Below are 24,398 nucleotides of genomic sequence, written 5' to 3' on the forward strand. Positions count from 1 at the left end.
CCTGAAAAAGAAATTAAAAGGGGGGGGGGGAGAGAGGCCAGACTCAAACCCACAGCCCCCCCAAGACTAGCTTCCTAACTACTGGGCCAAGAGGGTAGGTCCAAAGGAGGCATGCCAAAAGGAATTAGGTGTTCCCCTGTAGCTCCGAAATAAATTCCAGCAACATGGAGCCAGAAAGAGACCATTACATAAGCAGGCGTAACTCAGTAGAAAGCCACCGGGATAGCATGGCCAGGGCTCCTGATTCAATACCCACATGGTAGAAGGCTAGTGGAAGGCAAAAGCCTCAAAGCCAACACTTTGCCCCTGCAAACTGCAAAAGGGGAAACAGGACAGCCCAGCTGATGGGCCCCCATCTTCTCAGCGGCACCTCTCCACAGTTCTTGTATGCTTCATTCATAGTGGCAGCTCTCTTACAGCCACCCTGGGTCACCTTCACCACCAAGCTACATGGCTTATCAGATGCCAGTAGTGATGTGGGGGAGCGTGGAAACCAGGCTGGAACTAGTGACTGAGCAGAGTGGCAGGAAATGACCGGTCATGCTCCCAGGTCTCCCGGTTGAATCACCACCTGCACAGATGCTCCATGGAAACATGTGCACTGATGACAAATAGAACAGATGCCATGCCTGTGGAGCCCTGGCTGGGTCTCCAGTTCCACCCCCCTGGGGGTGGGCTCCAGTTGCCAGTGAAAGCCCTCAGGCACATGTGGTGGTCATCCAAATGATGCTTACCAATCTTATGAGAGAGTGCTCTGTAACTGCTCCATCAGCTGCTGCACAGGGCTCCGATCCTGCAAGAAGTCCCATGGTTGTTTTGCCACTGATCCACACAACACAGTAGGGCAGCTGCCAGGCACCTCAAACCACACTTGTGCCCTTTCCCCCTACCACTTGAGGGTGAGGGCGCCGAAGCAAGAAAGTGTGCTAAAAGCCCAATACAGAACTGCCAGGGTCCCTGTCCACCCATCATAAACAGCTCTCCTGGGTATACTTCCCTGGAAGTTTGCCCCATTGCATGACATGGGGTGTAATGTCAGGCGGCCCTGGCTCAGGCCACCCCTGTATGCATATACTGCTAGCCTTGGGTGTGAGATGTAGTATTGTTGGGGCAGTGCCTCGGTTCATGTGAAGAGCATGGGGGAGGCTGGTGCAATCTCTGAAATTGAACCATTGGGTTTCCCAGTTGGGGTGGTGGTGGTCCTGGGTTGCAGTGGCTTAGGGACCCAGCTAACTCCTGCCACCCCCTTGGGTTTGCCGCTTTCCCTGCTGCTGGGGTACTCTGTCAGTGCTTCTTGGAGAGAGCCTTGTTGGTTCCCTGTATTCTTTCATGCCTCCCTCACTGGAACGTGCTGTTGACCTCATACAGTTGCTGACTCATCTAGTTTGGAAAGATTCTCTTCGAGCTCTTCGGGATCCTTTTTGATTTTCAGTACTCTGAATAATTTGGTCTCATCTGGAAATTTGGTCCTTTTCATAACTTGTCCCCAATTCCAGATCATGTATACACAAATTAAATGGCACTGATCCTAATACAGATTACTGGAGGATCTTGGTGTGTGTTGCACGTCCATTGTGAGATCTGTAAGTCGTTTTCCTATTGGTTAACCATCTCCGCAACAGTGGCCACAGGATTGGAAAAGGTCAGTATACATTCCAATCCCAAAGAAGGGCAATGCCAAGGAATGCTCAAACTATCGCACAATTGCACTCATATCACACGCTAGCAAGGTCATGCTCAAGATCCTACAAGCTAGGCTTCAACAGTACGTGGATAGAGAACTGCCAGAAGTACAAGCTGGGTTTCGAAGAGGTAGAGGAACTAGAGATCAAATTGCCAACATTCGCTGGATTATGGAGAAAGCAAGAGAGTACCAGAAAAAGATCTACTTCTGCTTCATTGACTATGCTAAAGCCTTTGACTGTGTGGATCACAACAAACTATGGCAGGTCCTTAAAGAGATGGGAGTACCAGACCACCTCACATGTCTCTTGAGAAACCTGTATAAGGGCCAAGAAGCGACAGTTAGAACCGGATATGGAACAACTGATTGGTTTCGCATAGGAAAAGGAGTACGACAAGGATGTATATTGTCGCCTTGCTTATTTAATATATATGCAGAGTACATCATGCGAAATGCTGGCCTAGATGAATCACAAGCAAGAATTAAGATTGCGGGGGAAAAGATCAACAACCTCAGATATGCAGACGATACCACTCTGATGGCAGAAAGTGAAGAGGACCTCAAGAGCCTCTTGCTCAGGGTAAAAGAGGAGAGCGCAAAAGTGGGCTTGAAGCTCAACATCAAAAAAACTAAGATCATGGCATCCGGCCCCATGACTCCTTGGCAAATAGAAGGGGAAGTCGTGGAAGTAGTGACAGACTTCACGTTCCTGGGATCCCAGATCACCGCAGACTGTGACAGCAGTCATGAAATTAAAAGACGCCTGCTCCTTGGGAGGAAAGCGATGGCGAACCTAAACAGCATGATAAAAAGTAGAGACATCACCCTGCCAACAAAAGTCCGCATGGTCAAAGCAATGGTATTCCCAGTAGTCATGTATGGCTGCGAGAGTTGGACTATAAGGAAGGCCGAGCGCAGAAGAATAGATTCTTTTGAACTATGGTGCTGGAGAAGACTCTTGAGAGTCCCTTGGACTGCAAGAAGAACAAATCAGTCAATCCTCAAAGAAATCAACCCTGACTGTTCCCTGGAAGGCCAGATAATGAAACTGAAGCTAAAATACTTTGGCCACCAAATGAGAAGGGAGCACTCTCTGGAGAAGACCCTGATGCTGGGAAAGATTGAAGGTCAAAGAAGACGGGGACGGCAAAGGATGAGATGGTTAGACAGTGTCATCGATGCAACGAACATGAAGTTGAGCAAACTTCAGAGGATGGCGGAAGACCGGAAGGCCTGGAGGGAGCTGGTCCATGGGGTCGCAAAGAGTCGGACTCGACTGTGCGACTGAACAACAAATCCATGAGAGAACCCATTCTTTAAATAAGTACTGATAAACTTTAAATATATTATGATAGGGTCTGAACTGGTAGTGACAGAGAAGAAAAGAGATTCTGGTGTCCTAGTGGATAGCTTGAGGCACATGTCAACTCAGTGTGTGACAGTGGTGAAAAAGGCGAACTCCATGCTGGAGATAGTTAGAGCCAGCTTGGTGTAGTGGTTTGAGCTAAAAACAGATCTGGGAGACCCAGGTTCAAATCCCCACTCTGCCATAAATGCTTGCTGAGTGATCTTGGGCCACTCCCACATTTTCAGCCTATATCAGAGTGTTGTTTTGAGGACAAAATGGGGAAGAGGAGGGTGATGCAAGCAGCTTTGGATCCTCATGGTTGTGGTGGTGGTGGGGAATAAATGAAGCCAAAATTAGGAAAGGAGCTAAAAACAGAATTACCAGTATTTTAATGTTGTTGTATAGCTCTGTGATGCAACCTCATTTACAGTGCTGTGTCTGTTCTGATCATGTTTGGAGGCAAGTGAACATATCAGTGCTGTGGGGCAACATTATGAGAATGCCTTGGTCTTTGTGTCCTGTTCGTTCACCTTTCAGGGCAGCTGATTGGCCACTGTGTGAAACGGGAGGCTGGAGTAAATTGATCCCTGGTCTGATCCAACTGTACGCCTCTTATGCATATGTTGTCCTATAGTTGCCATGTTTACTTAGGAGCCTTTGGTGATGGACTCGTTCAAGAGATTTGGAAGCCAAAGTATATAGGCTTGGATCTAGAACAATGTTCCCAGCTATGGAGCATGATTTTCCCATCTCCTCTTTCCAATTCCTTTCCTTGGGAGACCCCTCTCCCTTCAGAACAGGATTTAGGGATGTATTTCAGGCTGCCATGGAAGAGAAATGTTCTGTTCTGAATCCAAGCCAATATATATTTGGCAGACTGGCACTCAAGTAGGGATTACAGGTGCTCCTGCCCACTGCTGGCCAGCTGGCTGGTGGGGAAGCACCACCCCTACCTGCAGCCACCCCTCTCCCTCCCCTTCTGCCAGATTTAAAGGGTCTCCAGCTGATCGGCAGGAGCACGTGACCCCCTGATCCGCTGGAGGACCCTTTAAATATGGCAGGAGGGGAGGGAGGGGTGGCCGCCAGCTGCACGCCTGCATTCCAAGCGGTGAATTTGCCACTTGGGATTCAGGCATGTGGGCCCCCACTCTCCAAAAGCATTTAAAGGATCCCTTTAAATGCTTTTTTTTGGGGGGGGGGGCAGGCGCCTGAATTCCAAGCAGCAAATTTGCCACTTGGGATTCAGGCACATCCCCAATGTGATGAGATCACTTTTGAGTGATGTCTTCATGTTGGGGATGTCCGTGCCCCCTCCAGGAAAGCCTCCCAAAGTCCCCCGCTGGGGAGGAGGCAGGACTGGCAACCCTACACATAACCCCTAATTCTAAACTTACCTGCTTAATTAGAGCCTAAACTGTGGGGAAGCAAACAACCACCAAGCTGACGAATTGGGGCTGTGATTCACCTTTGGACCATGGCAGCATAATGTCAGTATACACGCACTGACCTCAATCCTCCTCTTTCTGTCCCTTTAAAATCTCTGTCAGTCTGTCTGTCTCTGCATGCCAGGAAGTATATGATTGGCAGCATTTTGCTGCCCTGCATGATGTTGGCTTGAGGCTAGCCACTTTACTGTTAGAGAAAACAAGCTGGGGACCCATGAAGAATAGTGAGATTGGGGGGGGGATGGAAATCCCACTGCACCCTCTCAAATCTTCCTCTCCAGGGTGTTGCCACCTCTCAGGAGTGTAAGCAAGCCAATTTTGCCATCTCCCTTTTTTTTTTTAACCTTTTACCCGAGACTTACTTGTCCTCAACAGTCCAAGCATTCTGGCTCTGCTCAGTCCTTAGTAGACTGTTGGGGTTATTTATCTTGGCTCATTTACAAAGTCTGCATTCCTGAGTATATAGAAATCTTACCTTGTATTTGAGTTTTCTGAAAAGGTTTGGCTATATTTTCAAAGCATTACTAATGGTTTACCAAGCATTTCCGAAACATTTCCCTATTCTTTGGTGCATTTCACGAGCCTGTATTTCTGTACCAGTCCAGAGAGCTTGTGTCAGGTTGAGCAAGTGGCTTCTGTGAGTGCCATGAAGTGCCTCCCTTTCTGTAAAAGTCAGTTCTTTCTTCCCCGTGTTCCTTGGATCATTGTCTCCTTGGCCCTGATTTTCCCCTGGTGTATGGTTAATGAGAAGCTGTCATTATTGTGTCAGCACATTACAAAGGCTTTCTCTTTTTCTGCTGTTCATTAATGTAATGAGGTGTTAGCCATTGCCTGACATTGATTGCATTATGTGCTTGTATTGAGAGGAGGCATCAAGAGAACTATTTCCCTGGGTATAGTAGATTGGAAGACAGTCCTTTTCCAGTTTTTTGTTCTCATTTGTGAAACTGAAAAATTGTTCCATAGTAGTATATGTAGCAAGTTTGCCAAGACTGCAGTTCAAAACATACCGTATTTTTTGGACCATAAGACTCACTTTTTCTTCCAAAAAAAGTGGGAGGAAAAGTGAGTGCGTCTTATGGACCGAAGGTTCAGAATATTTTTTTCCCTGTTTTCCTCCTTTAAAAACTAGGTGCGTCTTAAGGTCAGGTGCGTCTTATGGTCCGAAAAATACGGTACTTATCAGGAAACAACTAATGTTGAATTTAGTGGGACTTATTACTTCACAGAGTTTATCCCATCAAGGGTTTTTCGCAAAAAGGAAAAGAAAGACAGACAGACAGAAAGAAAGACAGGAGGGGAAAGCTCAATGGCTCGGATCCAAAAAGCTGATTTAGATATTCCTAATAGCTTGAGTAGTGAGTCTTTCCCCCGTTTCAGCAGCATAACTCAATTTGCTTTTCAGAGTCCCCACAGTTTCCAAAATAGGTTGCCATGCAGTCAAGAAACATAATCCCAGTGCCATTTTAAGACTGTGGAACTAGTTGCACAGTTTTTTGTACCTCAGTCAATGAATTTCAAGAGGGGGGGGATTGCATTTACTACTCAGAGGTTGCAATACTTCATAGCTTTCACTGAGTACGAAACTGAGCCAAACTCAGACAAAGGGTAGAGATTTTACATTCTTTTCAGATAGACATCAAACACATTCAAGAATAGATATGTGTTGGATATCAAAAAGTTTAACAATAGATCTAGACAAAGCAGAGATTCAACCAAAGATATTTGCAGATCGTAATCCCATAGAAGTAGTTGTCAATGGAACAGAAAATCAAGAGGAAGATGGAGATTAAATGACGCTCTTGTACTACAAGAAGAGGTAGTAAGTGTAAAAAAAAAGATATGGAAGGATTTTTTAAAATAAATAAATAAATAATACAGAAGGAATGTCCTCAGCTACAATTTGGGAAGCAAGCAAAGCTTTTATTAGAGGAAAAGATATATTAGTAGAAGAAATCCAGAGATTGGAGCAAGAGCACACACACACAAAAACCCCACCCTCCAAGAAAGACACACTATCACATGTCAGACAATTCAAAAACCAATTAGACATGTTAGAAATGGAAGAGGTACAGAAAAAAGAATATAAAACAAAGGCATTTCCAACATGCGAACAGACCTGGCAGATACTTGGCGTACTGTCTTAGGAAGGAGAAAGAAAAAAGAGTAGTAACGTGTAAAGAAAGGAGATCAAATTACATATGCAGAAACAGGAATAAGAGAATATCTAAAAGACATCCTGACCACAAAGTTTATGCCCAAACACAGAAAAAAATTTAAACCAAATAATAATTCAAGAAATCTCCCAGGCAATAAAAAATACAAAAAAGGACAAAGCACCAGGCCTGGATGGTCTGGCAGCAATTTATTACTAACATTTTAAAGAAGTTTTAAGGATACCATTACATAAAGTTACAAATGAGATAAAAGAAGGAAAGACAATTCCTCCAACATGGCAAGTGTAGAATATAATGTTAATATATAAAAAAGGCAGTGATGCAGTGCTACTATAGTCATATAGATCTGTCTCTCTACTGAACACAGATTATAAAATCTTTGCCACAGTTATGGCAGAAAGATTAAGAAAATGTATACCAAATTTAATACACACTGATCAAACAGGCTTTGTACTAAAGAGGTATATGAAAAATAATATATGGTTCATAATAGATGCTATCGAATTTGTGAACAAGAAAAGAAAGAAAGCAGCGTTTTTATTTCTGGATGCAGAGAAAGCATTTGATAATGTAACATGGCCTTTTCTACTGAATATACTTCAAAATATGGGCTGTGGTCCTGAATTCTGGAACTGGATACGAGATATATACTCAGATCAACAAGAAAAGATTTTAATAAATGGAAGATAAATAGAAGCCATTTCAATCAAAAAAGGAACATGCCAGGGATGTCCCTTGTCACCCGTACTATTTATCGTAGCGATAGAGACTTTAGTTACAAAGATCAAACTATTTTCTTATTATGAGATATATAATAGACTTTCCTCTGTACTTTGATATATTAAAAGTTAGAGTGAGTATATAGAAATGGCAAAATGTGTAATATTAAATATGTAGTAATGATTAAATGAATAAGGTAGTTGCAAAAAAGATCAGTTATGACATCTGAAATTTAAAATGTTGAATATAAAAGTACCCCAACAGAAGGAAGGACCACTGTATTTTATAATGTCTTAAAATTATAATGAGGTGGATGTTGGGGAGAAATATTTTCTGTTCTATACATTTATACATTATACATACATTTAATTTCTATCCCACCCATTTCCCAAAACTGGGCTCAGGGCAGCACACAGCATATCTCAAACAGTTCATAATAAAAGTATACAGTAAATATAAACAATAAAATACATACAATAAATTCAGATTACAGCTTCATAGATGGTGTCACACCTTTTCCGCAAGCACGTTCCACCCATGGGAATGTTCTTAACCAAAGGGGTATGGGGAATAAAAAAAAGGGGGGGGACCCATCAGGCCACTCATCTCAGTAACTGTTGCTGTCCTCAACCATATGCCCGGTGGAACATCTCAGGCCTGGATCTCACTAGGATCAGGCTGGGGGCAGGGCTGAAAACTCAGACAATGTAAATTCCAAGTTTCATGTAATGGGTCTGATGAATCAGTCTGTACAGTACTTTTCTCAATTGATTTGGAAGCATTATCCTCATTACTATATGCTTTGGATACAATTTTAACCTATTTACTCTCATATATTCACTGGTGGCACTGCAAGTACTCTGCAAATGGTTGGTTTTCCAGATGTCTACAAGTCATATGCCTATTGCATTGTCTTTTGGAAGTCCCATTGTGTTGATTGTACTGATTTATTCTATGTAATCCACCTTGAGAAAGACGGACTATAAATAACATAAATAAAATATTTAAAAAAATGTTTTGAAGTGAGATGAGATGTTATGATTTCAATGGATGCAAAAAACAAGCTATAAAATTGGGTGCTTGTCATGTTGCTGCTTGCCATGAGTACTGGGATATACAGGGAGAAAATGTTTAGAGGAATGAATTCTGGAAACTATGCTGCAACTGTGTGTGGGGGGGGAGGATTTGGGTCATCTTTGTTGAGTTCTGGGCCTCAAGAGTATCGCCATTGTCCCATTTCTCAGCAATGTGTTCCACCATAATATCTCTTTAATTCTTTTAAAATGTTGTTAAAATTATTTTTTGCCTTTCTCATTAAAACAGACACTATAAATAATTACCTAGTCATGCAATGGCTTTTGGAGAGTTGGCTAAAGAGGACTGGTATAGCATTCTGAATGCAGAGCCATCAGATAGCCTGACAGAACTGAAAAGGAAATATCAAAAGCTGGTATTATTGGTAAGTATAACTTAAACCTATTGCAAGGTAAAAATACTTTTTTACAGTGAATAAATGTTATATAAACAGGACCAGATGTAGTAACCGATAGTAGCATTATGTGTGGAAGTAGCTTATTAAATTCAACTGAAACTGATTGGTTTTGCTCCTTAAATAACCTTGAAAATTTCGTGTTTTTTCAGCATTCTGAAAATGCTAAAGAATCTGGTTGCTTTTTAAAAATCACATGAGATGAAAACGAGACAAAAGAATCTCTGCAAACTTATATCTTAATTAAAGAAAATGTCTGACCTTCCTTTCTGATTGTGGCAGCATGAAATGAATCAATCAGTGTTTGTGACTTTATAATTTGTTACCATGGAAGCAATTATAATGTCACTATCACTACTAGACTGTGGCATCACTGGATAAATTGAGCATGAGACATGAAAAAAAATCTGTAAAATTGTATTGTTAAACTGTAATAATGGGATTAAAAAACAGAATGTGAAGATTTACTAAACTTAGACTCTTTTTGGTTTATCTGTTTGTAGATGTTCTTGTATAAGTTACATGGGAGTTTCCTCAGTATCTTCTAGTGCCACTTCAAGTGTGTTTTTAACATAGATCCAATAACTATATATGTAAAGGTATATTGGATAAGTCCAACCATGTTTTCTGCATGCTGCCACAATACTGAACACACTGCTTGGAGAGAGGGAAACACTGTAATGACTTGAAGCTATCTGTATCCCTGCATGACTCTGTCATGTCTGCAGGTACAATGTGACAACAAATCACTCACTGGTTATAGGCAAAATTCAAGCTCAGTGGCATCTTTAAAACCAACAGTTTTATTCAAGGTATAAGCTTTCATGTGCGTGCACACTTCTTTCACTACTAGACTGTGGCATCACTGGATAAATTGGACATGCAGTCTTTAAGTCTCCATCAATATATGGATAATTTGGGACATTATTGCTACTATAGTTAAAAAATTTGCGTTCCAAGTAATTGGGCTATACTCTTGATTCCTCCAAAATGCATGAAACTTAGCATGTGCCTAAGTCAAGTCAGTATAATGCCTTTTAATATGTTTATCCCAGAGTAAAGCATCAAATAGTTCTGAGCTTTGAAGTTGATAAAATTCAGCTAGACTGAAGTGTATTAGATAGAAATTTCTGGAGTGTATTAGTATTCTGGAGTGTATTAGTTTAAGTGTATTAGAAATTTTTATTCAAAAGAAGGGTCAAACTGACTTCAAAATGGGGTCCAAATAATGAATGTTGTTTCCAGTGTATCCTGTCAGTCAGTCAGATTTTATTAACTGGTGGACCTCTGGTGGACCTCCTGATGGCACTGGTATTTCTGGCCACTGTGTGATACAGAGTGTTGGACTGGATGGGCCTTTGGCCTGATCCAACATTGGCATCTCTTATGTTCTTATGTTCTAAAAGCCCACGGCCAGTATATAAATAAATACTACAACAATCGTGGGTAAGAAAGACAATAAAACAATAACATAATAAAAAATATTCAAAAATTTAATGCACAAATTTAAAACTCTGATAAGATGGTTATGCATATCAAGTTCCCACTATTCCTTTAGAAACAAATGGAACGTAATTTTATTGCTTGGGCACAAAATGTTGCTATTTTATTAGTAGTCTCTGTGTTCTTATCAGAAAGAAATCTATTAATAATCTCTTCCTCAGAGATTTTGGGGGCCTTTTGGTAATATTGGCGAGACAAAGGTCAGGCGAATTTCACTGTATATCGAGCAGTGAAGTAAGACGTGTGTTGTTGTCTCTACCGCATCAATGTTACAAGAACATACTCTCTCAGCTTGAGGGATTTTATTATATCTACCCTCAACAACTGCTGATGGCAATACTTCTAGCCTTGCAAGTGAAAAGGTTCTTCTTTGGTTAGCATTTTCCAGGCCGGTTGGAGAACATAACGTCTTTGGGGGGTAACAATGAAATTTGGTGCTTTGGAAATGTTGGGTTGACATTCTATGTCTTCCACTCTCTGCCTGAGGAGCTGGCTAGCTGTATCATAACCCAGATGAAGAACTGAATCAGGGAAAAATCCAACCTGAGCTAATTTTATATGGACTGCTTTAAGCCAGCGTGATTGAAAATTGTCCTGCAAAATTAGCAAAGCAAGACCACAAGAGTTTTTATTTATATTAAACCCAAAGGTTTAATGAAGAGAGAATTATTCTGGCAGTTATTTTCACGATCCCTGTGTATAGATTCTCTGCCCCCCCCAGGCCAATCCAGGAATCGAAGGGAGAGAATTCTACACTGGAACCATACATTACACAAGAACCCAGGAGAGATAGCCTCTCTGGATTTACAGACACAGCCACCAGGATCTCTAGATTAATCCCTCACCAGCCTGAGATTAGAGATCCAGAATCTCAGTTGGCATGTGGATTTTACACTTCCACAACTCTGTCTAGAGCTGTACAGTTAATCTTAGCAAGGTAGCATAATTGGTCAGCGGTCCTGACAACAGGACTTAGCTTGGAGTCAGTTGCACATCAAGCAGACACTATTTATAAACAAGAATAAGGTTTATTCAGTACAGACTTGCAATCAGACTAGAAGAATCCAAAAGAACAACCTAAGCAATGTTTTGCCTTACTACACAATAATAAGCATATTTACCAAGTCAGGAACAAGTATCAGTCCAGAATAGTCCCAAGGGATTTGGAGCAAGAAGTCCATCTTTGGAAGCATGTAGCCATGTGCTCAGCTGCACAAAATAGTTCTTTGTTCTGCCTCAGACCACATGGCAGGACAAGAGCATTTCAGTGTCCATCCCAAATCTTACAACCAGGAACAGAACAGAGCGAGGGAGCTTCTCTCATTGGGTTTAAACAGATATAGGGCAATTCCAGTTTTCAAATTATGTCTTGTCAGCTAGGCCATCTGTTCTTCCTGGAAGTGTGAAGGTATGTTTATGGCAGGGCTATGAAGCCCATTTGGCTTCAAGAGGAAATGCACACAGCAGGGGATCGCAAGATACATTCCAAGGGGGGAAGGCAGGGGTCTATAGGAATTAATATTTCTATACACCCTGTTTTTAATTGAATCATGGAGTTTGAGACAGAGTTTGGGACCCGTAATACTGCCCTTAGAAATTTAGATTGAACCCATTCTAATGGCAAAAAGCAAGACCCAGAAGGGCCTAAAAAGGTTCCATATAGTAATTGTGGTATAACCTTCAGTTTGAAAAGTTTAAGGGCAGTGTATTCTGTTTATTCCTCAACCTTAATGAGGCTAATTACCCTGCAGTGTTTCTCCCCCGGCTTTAATTTTGTTTTAAATAAATTGTAGTGTATACATGCTGGGGCCAATTTTGTTGTTGTTGTTGTTCAGTCGCACAGTCGAGCCCCCCGGACTTGGGGGCCAATTTTACTCCCAGTTAATTGTATTGAATGGAAAAATGAAATTAGCGTATAGGCTGAAATTGGTAGATTGTATTTTCTTGATTTTTGTGTAGATTCTACCGATGCTAGATTATTAAAATACATTTTTTCAGTTGAAGGTTCAGGAACATGGCAACATGCTTTCATTATTTGCAAGAAAGAGAACTGTAATATTTTATGAAACTAGTGTGTGTGCTGAGACGTGTATTTATAAAGCTAAGTTTCCTTTTGATGCATTTAATTTGTTTAGTGAATTTGTCAGATTATGGAAATGTTTTAGCAATGTTTGACCTTGAATTGCTTAGATTAAATAATATTACAATTTCTTCACCTGGGACATGTGTTGTTTTAAATCTGTTAAACTTAAATCTTTTATTGTAGGGATAGCAATGTTTTAAACCTGAATTTTATTATCTTCTCAGTACTACTATTTGTTGTTAATATTCTGCTGGCGACTGTTGAATATTTTGTTAAATATAATTCGGAAGAGATTATTTAGAATGGTTGTGATTTTTTTTAAAAGAAATGTATTTGTTCAGATACGTTTATGAAGTTTAAAATATTAGTTGCTTGAAACCTTAAAATATAAGGTCAAAACTGAGTGCTCAATTTATGCTATTTTCAGATTTTCTTGCAGCTGTTGCATATACTTACTGCGCATAAGCCTACTAAACATTCCTGATACAGTTTTTCTTGTTGAAAAACTTTTACTTATGCTGAAGATATTATAGGACTCTATTCATATGGAAAGAAACTATATTATGCAGGTAAATATGCTACTGTTGCAACGTGTATTCGAAACACTCACATACACCCGTGTGTGCGTGTGTGTGTGCCAGAATGTTCAGACATTAGGCTTTTAGTCTGGGGTGAAGGATAAAAAGCTCAAGCAGGGTTTTTTTGAGAGACAGCATAAAAAATCCAAATAAATAAATAATATTACATAATGGAGGCAAGATTTGGCACTGTAGCTATGGACAGAACCGTATATTAGCTGTGGGAATTATTTTTAACAGACTGAAGCATCTAGATATACAGAATACTTCGCCAAAGTGCAGAACAAAGTTTGAGTCCAGTGGCACCTTTAACACCAACAAAGTTCTTATCAAATGTAAGCTTTTGTGTGCAAAACACACTGAAAAAATGTGCTTTGCACACAAAAGCTAACACTTTGAATAAAACTTTGGTCCCGGTCACACTGGCCGGAAAATGCGGGGGGGGGGAAGTGTGGCTGTTAGCCCCAGAGCAAAGTAACATGCGGCAGCCCGATCACATGTCCCATCGAGGTCCCGTGGTTAGGCCGTTAGGTGCCAATCACACGGCTATCCTGCAGCGTGGCAAAGAAGCGGCGTGGCGCGATCACACAAGCAATCGCTAGGCACCACTTCCATGTCAAACGGGATTTTCTCTCTCGCTGAAGTTTGCGCATGATCGTTTCTGCGCATCCTGTGGAGACTTACCAAAAAAACACAGCCGGTTTGCGACGGGACATGGACGGGTGCCGGATGCCACGGTTTTCATGCGGAAATTTGATCAGACACCTGCCCTTGCTCCGTGTTTTCCAGAAACTAGTACCTTGTATGTGGTAGTTTTTTACTCCGCATCTTCAGCGAGAAGCTACGGGTTAGCCACAGGTGCGCTACGCCTCCCAAATGTTCCGGTGTGATCATGGCCGGAAAATCCACGGGACAATCGTGCCTTCAGCGCAGCAAATGCTCCATGTGAACGGGGCCTTTGTTGGTCTTAAAGGTGCCACTGGACTTAAACTTTGTTCTGCTGCTTCTGACCAACATGGCTATCCACCTGAATTTAGCTAAAATGCAGTAATTGTAAATACTGTCTGCAAGACATTTAGCTTTCCTTCCACAACTTACTTGAATGTGCCAACCTTAATGAGTCACTAAAGTTTTATCAAATACACATCAGAGTAAAGTCACACCGGAGTGAAATCATTATTTGCCTGTTATTTGCCTCAAATGATGTAGGTCTCCCTGCATAATTGCTTGATTTTTTGGTCTTCCAGAAAAGTTCGCTAACTTTTTGGTTATATGGGTGTGGATTCATACAGTTGGTGCACATATTCTTTCAAGGATATTTTAAGTGTAAGCTTCAATAGTTTCAATATCCCTAGCAGTTTTATGCTCTCATGTCTCTAGAATTAAACAAAAATACTGCATTGAGGTGTCATAAACAAGCTCTACTTTGTGCTGAGAACAAGCCTGGCATGGCCATTGCTGCTCCAACCTGAGCATCACAACAGACTCCTATATGTTTAAAACTAGGAAGTATTCATTCTTGTTCCATTTTTTTTTTAATTAAAGGGTTTTCCATGATATCTATATGTCATAATCAAAGTTAATTTGGTTCGTGGCTCTGCTGCTAGTTCACCTGATAGTGTTGAGCACCTTGTTCATTGTTTACTATGTCTGTCAAAGGGAGCTTTAACTCTCAAAAGCCTATACCCTAAACCTCTTGCCGTCTCTAAGATACTACTGTAATATAGCTCTTCTGCTGTGTTCTAACAAAACAGTTATCCTCTGAAACATTATTTACCATAATCCACACCTATTAAATGATGCTAATACTAGCTTCAAAACTTCTTTGTAGCAATTGACTTTCAGCCATTAGCAAATGCCCCCCCCGAACTTTAATGCACATCTGTAACTCACTTTGTTGAATCGTGTTTAGCTCTCTGTTTTTTGTTGCTTGTTATTTTTATTCCTGACCATTTGGTATGGCACATCTTGCTAGGTCTGGTGCTCTGCTTGTGACATCCTTAAATTTGGGTTATTAGGCTGCTGGGAAAGCACAACCTCTGGTTGTATCTTATAGCTACTAGTTAGCACACTTCATTAGTGTCCCCATTTCCCTCCTCACAAAATTGCATACTTCTCCTTTTTCACTTTAACTGGTGCTAATCAGTGTTTCATTGTTCATGTGACTTTTATTTTATTTTAATTTTCTTTTCTAAGCAAAGAATTTGAAACTTCAGTTTGAATGTAGTGTAATGTAGAGATTAATATTTTAATCTCAAAAGTCATCTATTTAATGGCTAATTTAAGAGCAATGGGCCAGGAGAGAGTATCACAGACTAGAGACAATTAAGTATACTTTTTGGCTCTCTTCCTTCTGTGACCTTGACATTAAACTGTAGGATCTCTTGATGCTTTGTGTCTAATATCCTACAAATGGTATAGTATTAAAGAGGGACTGAGTGTGAAGGCAGTAAAGGGGATCGGTATAACTTAAATAAATAGTTAATGCCCTGAGTGGCAAAGTATGGTTAAGTGGGCAGATGTTATATATGGATGTCAGTAGTTATATTTTATAGCCTCAAATGTGTGCTCACAGTTTTATTTTTATTTTTACAGCACAACCACAAGTAAATTTTAGAAATGGTTTTAGAGTTTTAGAGTGGGACAAAGAAAAACACATTACAACACATATAGAAACAGCTTTGCTGGGTTGTGCTGGCTTAAGTATAGACCCAGAAGAATGAAATAATCTGTCTGTGTGCCAAACTACACTTGAAGTTATACTTGTTGACCCCTTTGTTCCTTGAAAGGCCCCATCTATTTCCAAATGAATGTCTGTTAAAATTTAAATTGCTGTAATGGCCAGTTCTGAAATAACAAAGTCCGGGTACTGAGTTTTCCTAAAACCAGGGTCTGTCTGACAGCAGGATTGTTGTTGAAGTTGATAGCCTGTCTGTTTGAAAGCAATAGACAGGCACAGCTTAGGGGTGGCACAGGCACATGCATCTTAACACAGCTGGTAGACCTAAAATTAAGCCTGGCAGTTTTGATGGTGGCCCTTCAAATGCCAGTTGTGATTGGGTTAAACTATATGATTAGAATTTATGTTCCTACATTGCTGATATTTATTGAATAATTTTTTAAAATGTGGAAGAATAAAATCTGTTATGTACATTCCAAAGAAAAATGATAGTTGTTTATTTTAGAATATAATGTTACAAATGTTTTTCTCTGACCAAGTGTGAATGCCTGATACTGCAAATGCAGGCCATTCTTTGATACCAGCTATCAATTTAAATGCTTTTCTTATAGTAGGTTTCTGGTGAAACGTAGCATGCAGCATTCATGACTTGGACAAGTTTAACTTCCCTGCTTTTTCTTATTTCCACCTTTCCTTTCCTAGCTATTAGTGAGTGAAACTTACCAAACATTCTGCTGTCTTGTAAACATTTCTATGACTCATTTTGTGGCTATTTGGGAACAGCAGATATAATAAATGAATAAGTAGAAACTTAAGGAAATGTACTAAGTGAAGTCTCTTGCCATCGGTATGTCTAGTCCTAGCAGAATGCCTACTATTTTGTACTTAAAATGGAATATCTTTAAGAATACTTGTTTGATCTATTTTATGGAGCATAATCTAAAATGTAGACTGTGGTGTAGAGTGCAGTGGTGAATTGGCTGCTATCTAAAGGCAATTTGGATCCATAAATGGTGTCTGAAGTCAAACACTGTTAATTACTTAACAGTATATTGTTCTCCTTTGGCCCTCCCTGCACTGATGGAGTTACCTCTGGCTTCTCTTGATATTCCTTTGTTATGTAGAAGACTGCTTTTATGGCTGGAACGGGTGTACGGATTTAATCTCTAATATTTCCCTTCTGCTACACCCTTTACCTCTTCCTCCTGACAAGTTCTCTAAAATCCCTGACAGTACTTGTTTTTTCTTTATAATGACCATCTCACTGAGTGAAAAGCATTCTCTGTACTCTAATGCAGTGCTTCCCATTCTGTGGGTTGGGACCCAAAAGTAAGTTGTGAAGCCTCTGAAAGTGGGTGGCAGGTCAGCCCTCCCTAATGGTGGCTTCTTCCCTTTGCATCCTTCTCTTTCTTTCCTTCTTGCCAGTTTTCCACATTCTTATCTCTGTGACAATAATGAAGGAGGGGGGAAAATCTGTCTGGCAACTAGTAACTTCATGGTAGTGGTGGTGGAGACTGGCAAGTGCAGTGTGGCACAGAAAAACCAGAGGAGGATAGAAAAAGCTGTGTGAGTACATGTGCTCTGTCTTGCTGCTGCTCCTTCAGCAGTCTGACCTAAGGACCTAAGCCCTGCTGGATCAGACCAGTAGTCCCATCTAGTCCAGCATCCTGTGTCACACAGTGGCCAACCATTTCCTCTGGAAAGCCAACAACACAGCATAGAGGCTGAAGCCTTCCCCTAATGTAGCCTCCTGGCTTTGGGATTCAGAGGTTTAGTGCCACTGAATGTGGAGGTTTCCATTAGTCACCATGGCTAGTAGCCATTGATACTTATCCTCCATGAATCTATCTTAATCCCCTTTATAAAGCTGTTTATTCCTGTGGCTATCACTACATCCTCTGGCAGCAAATTCCACATTTTAATCATTCTCTTTGTAAAGTAATGTTTCCTTTTGTCCATTCTGAACCTACTGCCTATCAGATTCATTGGATGCTCTTGAGTTCTATTATTTTAGGAAAGGGAGAAAGTTCTCTTTGTCAATTCTCTCCACCCCATGCATAATTTTATAAACCTCTATCTTGTCCTACCTCCTTAGTTGTCTCATTTCTAAACTGAAACGTCCCAGACTCTTCAGCCTTTCTTCATAGGGAATGTGCTCCAACCCTCTATTCATCTTGGTTGCCCTCCTCTGTACTTTTTCCAGTTTGCAGTGTCCTTTTTGAAATGTGGTCAGAACTGTACACACTATGCTACCTTTGAGTCTCTGGCCTTTAACTTTCTGCCTAGTAACCTAAATTTTTCCTCCAGGACCACATGACTACATTTCCCAATGTCACCTAGCTAGATAGTGTGTAGATAAAAGGCATTTAAATACCCTCAGGAGGTGGGGGGGGGCTCTGTAGGCCTTCCCTGGCCCGTCTGCCTGGGCGGGCAGGCCAGGAAAGGTGGCGGGGGTGTGTGTGTCCGCCCCTGGGCTCATTACTGCCGGAGTGCCATTCCAGCATGTTCTGGCAGGAAATGACCTCTGGGCTACAAGCCCCCACTTTCCCTCAAACTCTGTCCTCTTGCAAAGCAACCTCAGTTAATGCTCCCCAGTAGTTTAGCAGTTTAGGAATGGCAAAAAAACAAAAACAGATAAAAAAAACCCACTCACCTTCTCAGCACTCTCTTCTGGGTTCTTTCTCCCAGCTAGCTGGCTCAGTTCTGTCTCTGCTTAGGAGGAACCTAACCTCTTGCCTAGCCCTCTCAGTTCCTTACTGCCTTCTACCTGCTATGGCAGATGTACTGCACCAAGCCCCTTGCAACCCACCTCTTCACCACCATCTGCATCTCCTCAACCCAGCACTCCCCCCCCCCCCCCCGTGTACCTCCTCAAACTCCAGCTCTGGCCCAGCTGGCAGAGGAGGAGAAGATGGACTTACATTTCCTTGGGGACCATCGTGGGGGTAGCTGTACCCTTTGTGTGAATGATGGAATAGATGAGGGCCAAGGTCACTGTTTGCCTACAGCAGCAAAAAACTTTGCACTAGCAGTGGATGGGTCACTGTACAAAGTAAATTTGGACTTGTGGGTCACCATATCGAAAAGGTTGGGAACCACGGCTCTATTGTATTGCGACTGTTCTTACTGAACTGACTGAGAGCCAGTTTGGTGTAGTGGTTAAGTGCGCAGACTCTAATCTGGGAGAACTGGGTTTGATTCCCCACTCCTCCACTTGCACCTGCTGATGTGACCTTGGGTCAGTCACAAGCTCTGGCACAGCTGTCCTTGAAAAAGAGCAGTTTGTGTCAGAGTTCTCTCAGCCCCACCCACCTCACAGGGTGTCTGTTGTGGGGAGGGGAAGGGAAAGGAGTTTGTAAGCTGCTCTGAGACTCCAAGTGAAGGGTGGGGTATAAATCCAATCTCTTCTTCTTATTACTCTTATTCTAATGAGGCAACTACCATATTTACCTCTTAACAGCAGTGATCCTATGTATAACCAAGGGCCAGTACATGATTCTATATATGTCTGTCATCATATAACCTGGGGACAGATGGCAGTAATTCTGGGGTAAATGAGAACATAATGATCTGGTGGTGGCCACCCTGAGCAAATAAAGTTGTGAAATGTCTTGCGCCATGTTGATTTGGGTATATTTGTGCTATAGCTTGCTATTTAGATCGTGATGAATTTATTGTCAAAAATTATATTGAGAATTTGGGCATCAGTAAAGCTAAAATATGGTTTACAGGCTGTAACTGAGACAGCTGAATTTGAAATACTGTATATCACATACAAGAAAATGTATGATCACAACAGGATTTCCCCCCCTGTTTTGTCTTGAGCCTTATGGTCATTCTGATGCTCTCAGTTTCACTACTGAAGTTGTTCAGTATCATTAAAATGCTCTTGTTCTTTTAGAAAACTTGTCAGGGCTTTGAGGTGGCCTGGACTTACCACTAGGAGGATTTCAAGCTGCAGAACTGCTGAGATAAGTAAGAGTCCTCATAGCCTAGGAGGGCACCTGGATTGCTGAGGTGGCTAGTCTGTCAGGGGGTATTTGTTCAGCCTTTTATTTCATTAGGTTTTACTGCTTTTTACAGTTTGTACCACTGAAAACTGCTCTGAGGAGGTGGGAAGAAAAAAACTGTTAATTTTGACCTCAGTGGACCATTCTTCTTTATTAGTGTCTGCAGTCTTAATAGCTGATGCCTTCTACTACTATTTAGTTAGGTTGTAGCTACCTCAGTGTAACTTCTGAATAAAATGCTTGAGTGTTGACTCCAGTTCCAAAACATATCTGGTTTCCTTATCCTTTTTTTTTGGGGGGGGGGGGATAAAACTTATCTAAGGTGAACCAAGAGTACTAATTAAAAATTTTGTTCAGAAATTCTGTTTTATTTTGTACTGATAGGATCTGACTTGCCTTTAATTTTCCTGCCGACATGTGTACAGTATACATTAGGAAAGGATAATATATTGTTGGATCCAATGATTTAACTTAAGTAAGGAGACTTCATCCAATGGAAGAGTGTCCTTACTTTGCGGAAGGGAGCTACCAGAGCGAACCTGTAGGCTCTGTGGAGTGCTTCTTGGTACTAATAAGAGCTCCCGCAGAAAAGTCTCTGGTGTCCCCTCATTCAAATCATTAGAAACTTCCACATATTAAGATGGACATTCAGGCCATATAGGAAGTCATATTGGTAGTAAAATTCTTCAGCATCTCCTTTTTCCACCATGCCAAATAAAAAGACCTGCTAGAGGAACCATTCTCAATTTGAAGATTTCATCAGATACCTGAAGAGGCATTTTTTTCCCATTTAAATATGAAGCTGCTTATGATATGATTCTCCATTTCTTCACTGTATCCTCACAACAACTACCCTGTGAGGTGGGTTAGGCTGAGAGCAGCGCTGCATTATGATTTTCATGGGCCCTGGGCACTTCTGCCTTCATGTGCCCCTCCCACCATAATAATATCACTATTAAAATTATTTTTGATATAATTTTAAACACTTCAACATTTTTTTCCTGTTTCAGGCAAAATATAATAGATTTTTATAGGCCCTAAAATTTTATTTTTTTTCTGATGTGAGAAAAAAATCAAAAAATTTTCTTCAACCCTAAAGTTCATTTCCTCCCTGCTGATTTTAAAAGAAATTAAAACGTTTTCGTGGGCCCCTGAAAGTACCGTGGGCCCTAGGCACTGTGCCTACTGTGCATAATGGATCAGTCGGCCCTGGCTGAGAGATGACTGGCCCAATGTCACCCAGTAATTTTCCATGACAGAGTGGGGATTTGAACCTGGGTCTCTAACCACTGTATCATGCTGGTGTGTTTGCAAGATTTATGTCTTGCCCTTCAGTTTAACAGTTTACAGTACTATAACTACATAACAATGTACTAAAAAAAGGCACATTAAACCATAAAATTTAAAACAGAACAATTAGAAAGCAAATCAATAAAAATAAGAGCACTCAAAATACAGACTAGAGCCCACCCCACTCTCAGAAAAGCTTCGAAGCAACAGCAGTAAAAAGATCCCCATGAATAAAAAGTATTAATAGATTAAAAGCCAAATAAAAGGTCTTGAGATAAGAATATGTTCCTTTTGAAGGTACCAACAAGCCACCTTCAGAAGCACTACAGAGCATTGGTTGTTCCACGCTCCAACTGAGCTGTCTTGTTCTCTGCATTCTTAAAGCATTGTCTATAAGGACAATTTTTCCATTTGCACTGATGATATTGTCACCTTAGGCAAACAATACACTAGGTCAGGTAATCTACAGGAAAAAGCACCCTTTATTTAAGAATATTTCTTAGGCTGGAGGGATCTTTTAATGTCAGTAGAACAATTCCAACACAGTTGGTGTTGTCTCTACCTCTCTTGGACACACAAAGGTTCTTGCTATCTCCAACACTGACATGTTCCAAGATTCTTCTAGAAAGTGGCTTGGATCGACAGAATATGAATGAATTTTTACCCTAAGTATTCCATGGTATTATGGGGCTGTCCTTGGCACTATAAATAATATTACATTGAGACCTTCAGTTATCTATGCAAACTGAGTAGCAGTGAATAATAATTCCCCACATATAATAGATAACACTTTTTGTGGTACCATCTTCCTCACTGAAATATATGCACCAACAGGAAAGCACAAAATAAATTTATAGCATATTCTTCTTCTTCTTTTTTTAACTCAAAAACAATAAAGATTTTATTATATAGGCAGAGAACATATATATAATGGGGTAGTCAAGGTTTTGATATTGTTGAGGGGAAACACTTTTTATTATATACAGAGTTGAATTCTTAGTACATTCAAGAGAGTGTATTTGCAGTTTTGTTTCAAGGTTTTCTAGTTCTTTCTTTTTCTTTTTAAATTTTTTATTGAAAGATATGCAACAAAACAGCAAAGATTAAAAACGCATTACAGGCAAACAACAGAATATGAAGTGAAAACAGAACTGTAAAATCAAAGAATAGACAAGGAGTAAACAAGATACCCCCAACACATTCCACAGAATAACCATTGTATTCATCAACATCAACGCAGAGTGGGATTAACTTCAGCCCTCTTCATGAACAAAAATGGTGATTGAGCCTGAGAAAGTCATGAAGTGTTGGGCTTCCGGTCTGGCTCCCGCGAAAGGCAGACGCATCCTCGGGTCGCTCCCGAGGGCGCCTTGCCCGCCCGCGGTGGAGGAGGGAATCCGCGCAAGCGGAGACCCAAACGAGCCCCTCAGATGAGAGGAGCTCGGATCCGGGGCGCTTTAGGGCGTTCCAGGGGGGAGTCTCTCTTTCGGTCGAGAGATCGGAGATTGAGACTCTCGCCATGCCCTGCCCCTTTGGACCTTGCTGCGTGAGCGACCCCGTTCTACGGGGTTTAGCGGAACCACCGGGCGTCACCGAGTGATGAAGCGAATATCCGAAAAAAATGGAAAAGAAAAGACTGGCGTAACTGTGAGTTGTCAAAATACAGAGAAAAAGAACTAAGAACGTTTTCCCCCCCCTGCGTTTGTGTCAACGTGAGTGCCGGCTGTTTAATATTTGGACTGTGTATAGCTATGAATCCAACGGGGATTGTGAAGGAAAAGAAAAGTTTGAATTGTGACAGCGAAAAGTGCCTCATGAGCGCTTATAAAAGTCAACAATTGAAGAGGAGAATCCAGCGAAGAGATTGGGAGCGGATAAAAGCGAAATTGAAATTAATACCATTCTCAAAGCTGGAGATCTCCGGGCATGGCATGAAAGGAAGACGACTTATAGCACAGGAACTGAAAGAGTTAACAGCGACCCGAAGGAGGAGGGGAAGAAGCCGGAGGGAGAGAAAAACAGAGGAAGCCCCTCCCGTCACTGAGAGTGGAAAAGTAACCAGCACGTAAAAGAAGCGGTTTTGAATGTGCCCTGAAGAGACTTTTTAACAGAAATTCAAAGGAACATTACTAACATACTAATACAGAAAGTAACTGGAATGGAAAAAAGATGTTTGACAACACGCAGAAGAAGCCTTTGATGATTGGACATTACTAACAGTTTAATCTAACAGTTAATAGATCACTCAGCTTTCTCTTCCTCCCACTATATACCTTCCCTATTTTTCTTTTTAAGCGAAACTCCTCCCCTTTTTAGGGGAGTCAATAAAATCTTTATACAAAAAAAAAGAAAGTCATGAAGTGTTCTGTTAGCATCTCTATGACCTTTTTTCATGTGGGTAAATAGCTAAAAACGGACCCAAGGAATGTAGGGAGCCTTTGATGGAAGAATGTCATTTTCTGACCAGACCGCGACAGACCGATCATAGCCTTTAGATGTGACCATAGCCGTGTTTTGTGTGACTTGTGTAAGTTTGTCTAAAATAAACTGATCCCACACTTTTTCAAACCAGGTTTGAATTGAAGGAGGTGAACTGGCTTTCCAGGCAGAAGCAATGGCTAGTCTTGCAGCTGCTAACAGTTTGGAAATGAGTTCCTTCTGGGCCTTGGTAGCAGAAGTCAAGTCAATCAAATCAAGAAGTGCAAGCATATTCAAGATTTACATGTTCAGAAGTAAACTATTTTGCACCATACATGGCAAAATTCTTTCCCTGCAGAGAAGTTCATTGTGGAAGTGGGTCCCCAAGATCACCTTTGGGTTAAATTGAAATGCACTTAACAGGACCAATAGTGCGGTCCTAACCTCACTGAAGGAAATGGGCTTAAAAGGGTGCAACTCTGCTTAGAACTACTCTACAAGAGAACTATCCCAGCAGCCAGGTGTTCTGAGATGGTGGCTCTTTCAGTGTAGAGAAAGAGGCCTCTTCCAGTGGGTATACTTGAGAGACCTACAGAATTTATTTGAAAGCCTTGACCTTTCACAGGACAACCTTCCAGCTACTGTAACTGAGGATATGGATGGCAGACAAGTGGTAATGGAAAATTTCTGACCTTCACAGGAATGGTTCATTTCTTTCTAACATCCCATTCAAGACTGCCTTTTGTCAGTGGACAAAAAAAGAGGAAAATTAGAATTATTCCTAGTCCTCACTATAGAAAGGCAGTTAGTTACATTCAGTAAATAGTTAATGTGAGATTCTGGTCTGCTAGGTTTTTAAAATTATTGGTGGATTGCTGCCTATCCTAAAATCCCTCAGAGTGTTCTGGAATCCAGTAGGATCCAGGAGCCTCTGTGGGTGGATGATTTTAACCAGGTCCCTTTTCCTGCGGGG

The 24,398-nt window shown here is 41.1% G+C and overlaps 1 protein-coding gene across 2 annotated transcripts in view; it reads left to right on the plus strand.

Moving 5' to 3' along the window:
* DNAJC24 (DnaJ heat shock protein family (Hsp40) member C24) overlaps positions 1 to 24,398 on the plus strand; it is a 78,355-nt gene that overhangs the window by 11,584 nt on the left and 42,373 nt on the right. For both annotated transcript variants that reach the window (XM_015428530.1, XM_015428523.1), the window contains one exon: positions 8,698 to 8,833. In XM_015428530.1, coding sequence (XP_015284016.1) covers positions 8,726 to 8,833 — 108 coding nt within the window. In that variant the 5' untranslated portion in view covers positions 8,698 to 8,725. The remainder of the gene's footprint in view (positions 1 to 8,697; positions 8,834 to 24,398) is intronic.

The sequence above is a fragment of the Gekko japonicus genome, unplaced genomic scaffold (assembly GCF_001447785.1).
Source record: "Gekko japonicus isolate JY-2015 unplaced genomic scaffold, Gekko_japonicus_V1.1 scaffold687, whole genome shotgun sequence".
Classification (NCBI taxonomy): domain Eukaryota; kingdom Metazoa; phylum Chordata; class Lepidosauria; order Squamata; family Gekkonidae; genus Gekko; species Gekko japonicus.